This window comes from Cyprinodon variegatus, unplaced genomic scaffold, assembly GCF_000732505.1.
Source record: "Cyprinodon variegatus isolate N-32 unplaced genomic scaffold, C_variegatus-1.0 Scaffold1499, whole genome shotgun sequence".
Lineage (NCBI taxonomy): Eukaryota > Metazoa > Chordata > Actinopteri > Cyprinodontiformes > Cyprinodontidae > Cyprinodon > Cyprinodon variegatus.
In genome coordinates, this window is record NW_015151952.1 from 22,633 (window position 1) to 32,949 (window position 10,317).

Genomic DNA, 10,317 nt, shown 5'->3' on the forward strand with positions numbered 1-10,317 from the left:
TATATATATAAAAATAAATATATATATAAACATATATCGACATGTACATATATGTATATAGATATATGTATATCTACATGGATGGTTATTAAGTCATATCAGTTTATTATGACTTCACCACATTTTTTATAGTTTTGACATGATTGTTTCCCTCAAAGTATTGTTATAAAAATAGAAATATAAAATATAACATAAAATATAGAAGCAAAATACTATAAGTTGCATTTTATAAATATAAAATACAACTTATTGAATACAATACAAGAGCTAAAGCCGTTATACAGTTATACTATGTCATTAGACCAGCCTTAAACCTTTTAATCCTGATTTAAACTCTCAAAGAATCACCAAAAGGACTTGCGTCTGATATGAACTGATCAAAGACCTCCACCACCAATTCTACACAATAACAGGGTAAGGTTTTTGTGTTTAAAAAAAAGTTTATGGCCTGAAATAAAAGCTGATATATCTCCTGATATGAGTGGACTTCATGAACCTTAGACTTCACTGTCATTGATGTGACTGCAGTGCAAGAAATGTGTAGACAATACACAGGCAAATAGAAAAAAGGTCTTTATTGGTGTGAATATACAATGTTTTATATTGACTGCCTCTCTGAACAGCTACACCAACAGCAATCACATTAGCCAAATAAGAAACAGAAATTTTAAAAAGTGATTTTGAAAATGATTTTAATTCCAGTCAGATTAAAATAAAAATTGAAATAAAAACAAAAAGAAAAAGAAACTTCAAAGTTTCACAAAAATCCACATAAAGGCCCTTTATTTAATTTTAAATTTAAAAAGAAAGCAGGGAGTGGTCAAGCGAAATTGGTACAAAAAAGGAGCTCTTGAGTAAAGAAAATGGAAGTTAATAATCACATCTAGTGTAACCAGGGGCGGATCTAGGAAATTGGGGGCCCTAGGCAAAGACAGGCAGGGGCCCCCCTTGGATTTTGAAGACAACACATAGAAAAGAGTCAATTTTCTTGTCGTTTTCCTCTCAATGCTTTTTTTCCTTGTTTCCCCCTTTTCTTTTTCCCTTTTTCTTGTTGTTCCCCTCTCAATGCTTTTTTGTCCCCTTTTCTAGTAGTTGTATTCTCTTTCTCACTAAAGTCTATTTTTTCAAGCCTTGGCTTCAGCAAATCTTGCAATGAGATGATCCATATCCACTTACTTCTTGCTCAATGGAGAGATTAGCGAGTGTAGACAGCCTTTCCCATGACAATGTTGACCTCAGATATGTTTAAACTCTGATTTTGATTTGAGGTTGCTGGCCAGCATTAAAGTGCTGGATTGCGCTCACTCTGTTCACATCAGGGCTATGCACATTTGCATCCGGAAATAACTCCAGAATGGCAAACATGTCTGCATGGGAAAAGTGTATCAACCAGATTAAAATCAGTAGATAGTGGGGAAGGAATTCACCGTATTTTTATGTTTAATATCTTATTACACGCAATGGCGTATCTATCAGTAAGCAGAGACTGCAGTTGCTTAGAGGCCCACGACCTCTTAGGGGCCCTGTCACTGATATCTGGTTGGCACCCTATGCAAATGTGGACTAGGACATCTCTTTGCAGATGTAATTGTGTACAAAATTCATGTTAAACCCACCTGGTAATTACCTGATTGACCGGACCTTATTTATACCCCAACACATGCCAGATTTCAACAGGATGGTGAGCCGTTTTAACAAGACACCAATAGCAAGGCAGACAGTGGTACTTTTAATTACTATGTTAATAACTGTTCATAGTTCATTAGATGGTTGGTAAAAAAAATACACTCATATATGTTTCAAACCGCAATAAAGATCTTACAAGAACGATGCATTTGAGTATTTTATTTTTTACACTACAATTTGGAAGTATGGGTAATCCAGAGCGTTGATTAAAACCATAACCGTTACGTACAGTGTGTTTAGTGGGGTATCTCGAATAGGTAGAGATATCTCGAATAGGTATTTTGACTAGTCAAAATATAATTAGAGATATCCTAAATTGCTAAAACGTCTAGTCATAAAACAATTTGAGATATCTTAAAAGTTAAGGCGGTATAACCGAATTTATGTTAAAACGGCTTGCCATAACGGTTATTATTGTGGTTACGCCATTGATTGCACGAGTATTTTCTCTTTACTAATTTAAGTCATAGCAATAGTATAATTTAAAAATGTTTTAAAGCTACAGTGTGTAATAATTACAGGGATATACAGTCAGAAATGTAATATATTATACATAACTATCTTATTTTATCATCATCTACGAGCTCAGCCTCTTAACCTTAATATTTGCGTTGCCTTAGAATTCGTTGTTTATAATTACATAGGAGCAGGTCTCGCAGCCATGGAGGCAGACATCTTTGCACTACGGCAGCGCAGAGCCAACAAACTAGTGATTGCGAGATCGCCAAAATGTCACAACGATGTAGAAAAAATAATGGGTATATTTATTATCTTAAGTCTACATGAAATCTATACCCTACACAGACTAATGAAATACTATCTGTAAAATTATCTATGTAAACAAACCTCATCACTTGAGAAGGTAGGTGATGCAGACGTAGTGGAAGACATTTTGTCCCGTAAAAATGTCTTCCAGTACGGGGGGGGGGGGGGATGTTCATGTTGCTGCAGTCTGCCCGCTAGATGTCGCTAAAAGTTACACACTGTAGCTTTAACCAAAACATTTGAAAAACGATCCTGAATTGTAGAACACTTGTGCAGTTGATATGATAACACCATTACTTCTATATTTGCATTGGTTAAAGCAAATTTGACCACATACTGCGCAATTCATTTTTGCTTCGTTTAATAACGCCCGTATATTACATGGGGCAAGTTTAACAGGTTTTATGAAGTCGACCTACGTGTTAAATGCTTTTATTTTCTTAAGCGGCTGTACAACTTCCGGTCTGACTGTAACGTTCGTTACCTTGACAATTTGACAGGTACACAGTAAAGCGTGGTTGCAGCTCCTCCCCCAACAGAGCTAGTCAGAGCTTCGCTACTGCTAACTGAACTGCGGACCAGCAGAGAGGCTGTTCTTGGCTTCTTTCTAGTAGGTGTAAGTTTGTAGTGCTCCGCTAACACGGAGGCCTTTCGCTGAACATATTAGCGACCACTGCTACTATAGCTAAGATAAACTGCTCCCGTCTGAGAGTCATTTGAAGTTACTGTTAGCTAGTTGCGTCGTTTGCCAGCTAACTAAGTTAGCTAGGCTTATTGGTTTTCGACATCAGTTTCAAAACAAAACCCGCAGAACCGAGAAACGGAGACCCAGCTGTCACGTTCAGACTAACTTTTTATGAGAAAGTCTAATGGTTTCATATTGCAAAAGAAAAGTTTCAATATCAAGCTCCATTTTTACATGTTTTGCATGTGCAGGTAATGAGTTATCATTGTTTCGCTGACGTTTAGGCTCATAATTTCAAGAAGTATCTGCGGGTTTGGCCGTGACGCCGTGAAACAGATAAGCTAATCAAGCCGTTAACCTTGAGCTGTCGAGAAAATCAGAGTCAGGCTTTCTGGAGACTTGGAAAAATCAATGTCCGAGAAGAGTTCATCGTCCGGTTCAGATGAGGATGTGGACCCGGAATCCGGACAGCCTGTGGAGTTTGGAGGAGTTTTAAGCAAAGTAAGTTCTGCGAAATTAAGAATCCGTGTGTTTTAATTACCCCCATAATATCATTAAGGGTGTGTAAACATTACTAAGAAGGGTGTTGTGAATTAAATATTTATTGATCTGGAAGTTACAATGGACTGAATCAACATTAGTATTTCAGTACATGTAAGTGTGTTAAAACAAGGCTTCTAGAATACTAATGATATAAAATAAATGTTCAATAAAGGTATCCTATTTCTTAATTCTCTGAGTTTATTATGGGTCTCTATTGTTTTCCTGCGGGGGATGTAATTACTCTGATTTAAGCTTTTAATTTGAAAGGTTTTACTTTTCTTTAAAACCTTTTTAATTGATGGATGAGTCAGATCAGCTACAACATCTGGATCTGTGTGAGACGCTCAGACACATTTATCCACCCTGATAAGCAATCATGTTACATAACAATAAAGGTGACAGTCCATCTTCATTCTGTTGCTTACACGATATGCTCTGCAAACATAGAAGAAGTAACATGAAGTTAACAAGTTCAGGAAAGTAATTGCTATATAAATATCACCCTGAGGTGCACTAATGTTGCTATCACTTCAGGAAATGTTTGAATTTTAAAAATCATTTCCCATAACTCTTAGTTTCCTTTGCATTTCCTGAAAACTTAACTTTGATTAGTCATTTGTGAAGTCTATTGATTGGATTGCGGACTTAGATGACTGAATGCTGTTTGTTCTATGTGCTTTCAGTGGACGAATTATATACACGGCTGGCAGGACCGATGGGTTGTGCTGAAAAACAATACTCTAAGTTACTACAAGTCGGAGGATGAACGGGAGTATGGCTGCAGAGGTTCCCTGTGCCTTAGTAAGGCTGTTATCACAGTAAGTACCGACCCCAGAAGAAGGAAATATGTTTAGTCTTTAACATCACACAGACAGTGTGGTTTTTGCACCTACATTATGCAGTGTGTCTTTCACCACTCTCTAGAAAAAGAGATCTAACATCTTCAAGGTGGTTAGAATAATCCAGTTAATTAAGTTGTAGTATTCGTTTATTCAGACGGAACATAATGGTAATATTTTCGACATTATGACGGGCTACAGAAAATATTCTCTCAGCTTATACTTTGAAACTATAATTGGAAACTGAACCCTGTTTTTGAGGGTATAGTTGTAGTTATCAGGTATAAAGTGATTGGAGCTTAAATGGCAATGGCAGGCTCACTCATAGCTTGATAGTTAGGGGGGAGATTTCCTTCTTCAGTGCTTGTGGTTTTGTTTCTGTTATATCTGACAGTCGGATTTCATTTATTCATTTGATTAGTGGCTGTCATTTAAGTTAGACTTCTAAAATGAACCATTATGCATCACATTGGCATACAGATTGTTTAAATAAGCAAATTCTAAGGCTTTGTTCTAACCCTTCCATATCATTGTTTTTCCTGCTTGTCCTTGCACAGTAAAAGGTCAGCTGTTGCCTAATTCTAGCTGTCATTGGGTGAGAGGCAGTGTACACCCTGTCCATCCTAGTGTTTTCAGATTATTTTTTGTATTTATATATATTTTTTACCTTTTTGTATACTTTAAACTAATGTTTTTCCCTGTTAAATGTTAACTCTGACCGCCCAGCGAAGTCACTGGCATCACATTTTTTCTGTGCGAGTGAGATATGCTGAAATTCCAAACTCTGGTTAAATATTCACTCCTGTTTGAGCCTCCAAACAAATGATGTTACTGAACCTTTTTTTTTTTTGCTATAGGTTGATTTGATTAGGACATGTAATGATTAGTTCCTTAGTTTTACTAGATATTAGCCAGTTCAGTGTTGTGACAGAGAGATATGAGGACTAAAGTATAAAGAAAAACAAGCTTTTTAAATAATCTGCTGTTTCTATTTATATTGGAATGACCAAACAGTGCAGGCAAAGCAGCTGGGATTATATTTTACCCTGTGAAGTCAGATAGCTTGTCTGTTGGGATTTCTTGGAAAAGTTGCATTTTGGTGTTTTAATTCCCATACTTCCATAGCCGTGTAAGTCTTTTTACTTGATTCTGTTTTAGAAGATAATTTAAGTCAATCATTAATATATGAATTCAAGAAAATTTTATAAAATTAATTGCCTCCTAATATAATGGACGCCTTTTCATTTTCTTATTGGGTTTCAGTACAAAAGTTTTATCTGAGGACAGTTAATTTTTATTTTGTTAAGCTATAAAAATGTATGTTTTTCATTTTAAAATACATAAATCATAATTAGATTTTATTTATGTAACACTACTGGTGTGTTTTTGTAGTTTTTATACCTCCTATACTCAAATCTTTTATTTTTTGATGTGGAATAAATATGAAATTCCATAAAAATCTAAAAGAAGAGCTATTTTCTTCCAGTATTATTTAATTAAAAGGGAAAATATTGGAAAAATGAGTCATTGTTGGCAGCTGAAGTGAACAGAATCTACTCCAGCTCTGGTTTATAACCTCCTGTGTGCTTACACAGGGTTCCTCTGTCCTGGACGCAGCCCTTTTGTGCAGGAGTGCTTATGCAATGTGAAAAAGAAATGAACAAACCATAAAGATGAGTGTAAAGCAGTGCTTTATGATCCGTGTCTGATACTGCACAGTGTGATAGATGGCTACTTCTCTTTCTCTCTAACCAGTTAACAGTCACGGCTTGATGCACCTATCGTCACTGCAGGTTATCTTCAGGCTCTCGTCAGAAACGGGGAAGCATTTCTCTTATAATATCCAGTCAGCCAGATGAAGTCTTTAGTATTATAAAGCCCTGAAATATCGTAGGGAACCTTTCACCTAATTGGCAGTTGCAAAGTCCAACTTGTGAAATGTGCTATCTTATTTGGGTGTCTCCAAAAAAGTTGCATAAAGTAGCACAGGCTCAGACTTGGTTGTCAGGATCTGGAGGGATGTGACTGTTGTCTGCAGCAGCAAATAAGGCAGCACATGAGCGTCATTCAGCAAATTAAATGAAACTTAGCTGCCGTAAGGTTGTGTCAGCTGACTGAGCAGCTGTATTCTTTTGGGTCCTGGAGGAAAATAAACTGACAAGAAATCCTGTATATTCTGCATGTTGGTACTTCCTGTGAACCTCTGTAGAACCGAACTCGTCACAACTGAGCGCAGTGGTCAAATTCCAGTCTGGGGAGAAACGGGCAAATTCTTTGTTGCATGTGTTTGGATGCCTAAGGCAGTCAGTGAGGGGAGCAGGGTGGGGGAGCTTAATAAGTTGAAGGATTCCTCCCTAAAGGAGAAGGCAAAAAGTTAAAACGACCCAAACTTCTCCCTTTTAATAATTAATTTTTTTCTCTTTGCTCAGCCCTGCTGCAGTCGTTTAGGACTAGGCCCGCACTGCAGACACAAGACATCAGTTCTCAATTAAAATCTCTGTTTATCATGTGGGACGTATGGCTTTCTGTCCCTGATTGAGTCCATGTGTTTCAAGAATGTGTCATTCCCAGTCAGTTAGTCTTACAAAGAGCTGTTGGTGTTGCGTTTTGCTGCTAAGTCAGTAATTTAATGGAGGTAAAGAAAACTTTATGTTGAGTTTTGTTAATATGCTTTTAGATAGTCCTTCCATAGTCCAAGCTCACGTCGTTGTTATTCATGAGGCCTCTCCTCTCTTTGCGCAGCCTCACGAGTTTGACGAGTGCCGTTTTGACATCAGTGTGAATGACAGCGTTTGGTACCTCCGAGCAGAGGATCCCGAGCACAGACTGCATTGGATCGAGTCCATAGAGCTGCATAAGGTGAGTAGTTCAGCCTCTATTCTACCTAAGCTTGCCTTCTGGATCTTTTTTTGTTTCTGATCGAACTTTATGTCCTTGTTAGTAGAGATTCAGACTTCAAATTAATTATTTCTCTGTAATTCGTGGTCTATAGAGTTCAATGAATTGCAGACCTCAAGTTTGTGTGACCCATAGAATGAAAAGCAGTTTTTTTTTTTACAATAATCTTTGTTTTCTATCAGATATTTGCTCCGCTGCATTATCCACATACCTTTTGGCTTTCAGGTTGAATTAAGGGTTAGATTTTCTTTCTCCTTTCACAGCAGACATGGAGCTCTATGTTTTCTGTTCTGTAAGCTGGGTGTGACCCCTGATAGATTTGAACACACATAGTTTGGTACTCTGAGAATGTGAAGAATCTTAGCGAGGTGATGAGGGGTGGGGGTTCCCTCTCTAATACCAACCTGCTACTCCTTCTAGAAACATGTTAACTGATTTTCAACTTCTTAGCACAAGCATGTAGGCCAGATTGAATGTGCTCTGTTTCTGTGTCAAAGTATGCGTTTAGTTTGAGTGTTTACAGTGCGGATGCCTCTTCTGTGAAGAAAACCCTCATCTCCACAGCTCACTTGGCTGGAATCACATGTTTTGGGATGAGCTCCACACAATCACATGACTTTAAACTTTCCTTAGAGTTCCAGATGTTGCTCCTAATGTCAGATTTATTGTTGTAAGCATATCAGGAGTTTCAATAACATTTTGTAATAATGACAGTGATGTTGTGACAAATATTTATACTCTTTAAAAATCTGCATTTTACAAACTTTTTCCTTAGTTTTTGGTAGAATTGCATTTAATCTGTAGTGTGAGTGGGGTCAAATATTTTGGTTGTCCAGTTCCTCAGTAGTTTGCTGGAATTATCCAACCAGTTCGTAATTCATTTGGAAATGTTAAAACGGACCAAAACGCTTCAAATGATCTCACTAGACTAATGCTCATTTTTGCAAAGACTGAGATTTGCCTGAGTGTTATTTAGACTGTAAACTAGTTTTTGAATTGCTAGTGGAGTAGTTGCTTCTTCCCCTTTCGTGGTCTTGCAGTCCATGTCGGTATCAGACTATAATGGCGCGTTCCTACCAGGCAGCAGCTTTAGATGATGTACATCGGCTCTGGGGTTGATGCTCATGTTTTGCATCTTCTTGAAGGGCGTTGGCCAACAGGCGTAAGCATTATTGCAACATTATGGATGATGCATACTCCAAAACATACAATCCCACAAAAATACATTCAAATGAAAAATGCAGAAATCATAGAAAATGAAAGCAAAAGAAGAAGAAAAAAAAAGATTGGACATTAATTTGTTGCCTAGAAGAAAGGATGAAAGAAAGAAAAGGTTAATTTTCCTTCACGTCATTTTTTCTTAAACATATGTATTCAAATATTTTACATTATTAAAGCAGTTCCATCTGATTTAGTCGTTGACTTCCTCTTGTTTCCTGATGCACGTCCATTTTTCTGTGTAGAGTTTACTGCTTATTTATTAATTAAAATTTTCTATCTGTGTTGTTTCTATTGGTATTTGGACTATTTCCTCTTTTTTCTGTTTATTTTCTCACTGGAAGTGGTCTGTTTTGCAATGTTTTCTCTGTTCCATTTGTTATTTGTGTTTGTATGCTATGAAAGTTGCAACATTTATGTGTTTGCAGCACTTTTCCTCCCATTCGTGGCACATGTTCCCTTGTCTGCCACTGTGTGGAAGTGATCTGATGGATATTCCTGTGGAGTTTATACGCCACAGGTCTATAATCGTTGTCCACAACTCTTTCTGTCTTTTGCTGATTTCTTGTATTCAGTTTTTTCTCATTAAGTATGTTAAAGAATTGGTTTAAAGTATATACACAGATGTTTCTCAATTTAACCTTATTTTACGAAGTTCTCAGTCATAACGTGACCTGGGGTTTCCCAAGTTATTGTTGCTCTAAGCTGCTGGTTTTTCAGACCTTCTGTGTGATAATGTTCCAGGAACAGTAAAAACAATATGTGTTTGTGTTGTATTTGTATTTAGGCTGCAATGTCCACTAGAGTTTTAGCTTCCAGCTTCTCTCCATTAATATGAGAAGATATAAGAACATCACTCAGTACTATTTTCAAACCATTCTGCTATGACAGCTTATGTATTATTCACATATTGCGTATAGCCTTGTCGTTGTTTATTAAAAGTCTTTCTCTTTTGTTTGCAACATTAATAATGCTGTATGTGTTCAACACAGCGAGCAGATATTCACTTGCTTATAGCTTCTTACATCTGTCGTTCTACGTCAACGTTGAGTTTTAAACGCCTCGCTGCTTCTGAAAATAGCTGTCAGAGCTGCAGCATGTGTTAGTTTGGATGTAAGTAGCTGCATGTCTTTGATCTATTAGACATACAGTGCAAATGTCTCATGGTCATGCCTGGACTTTAACCCTTTAGTGACCTCTTTAACCCTCTACTGACCTCTGAAGGAGGACCTGCTATGTATAAACTCTTAAAGGATTATTACTGTTATTGTCAAGCCAACAAAAACAAAAGTTATTTTTTTTTTAGCTATATTGTTGCTGTTACCTCCACCAAGTAGGTAATTTTTTTTAGGACAATATTGCAGTTTCTCAATATGTTTACTTGTGCGTTCTCATGTGCTCGTGTACTTGTGAAACGTCATCAACTGACAAGGCTTCTGTATAGTTTCATCACTGAAAGTTAAAAGTTCTCTTTTTTGTTGCTGGTGTTCAATAAAAGTATGTTTTAAGATCATTAGAGGTAGGGTTGTCACGATACTAAACTTTTCAACTCGATACCGATACTAAGGAAAATATTCGATACTCGATACCACAAGGATAAAATTTCAACAGAAATATTTTGATTAATAATTAAAATACAATAAATAAATAAATACAATAAACAATAAGAACAACATTTTGAGG

At 36.8% G+C, this 10,317-nt stretch overlaps 1 protein-coding gene across 3 annotated transcripts in view; it reads left to right on the plus strand.

Moving 5' to 3' along the window:
• Positions 1–3,002: 3,002 nt before the first annotated feature.
• The window catches only part of col4a3bp (collagen, type IV, alpha 3 (Goodpasture antigen) binding protein), a 26,390-nt gene continuing 19,075 nt past the window's right edge, over positions 3,003–10,317 (plus strand). For all 3 annotated transcript variants that reach the window (XM_015403441.1, XM_015403442.1, XM_015403443.1), the window contains exons 1-3: positions 3,003–3,637; positions 4,363–4,497; positions 7,261–7,377. In XM_015403441.1, the coding sequence (XP_015258927.1) occupies positions 3,548–3,637; positions 4,363–4,497; positions 7,261–7,377 (342 nt within the window). In that variant the 5' untranslated portion in view covers positions 3,003–3,547. The remainder of the gene's footprint in view (positions 3,638–4,362; positions 4,498–7,260; positions 7,378–10,317) is intronic.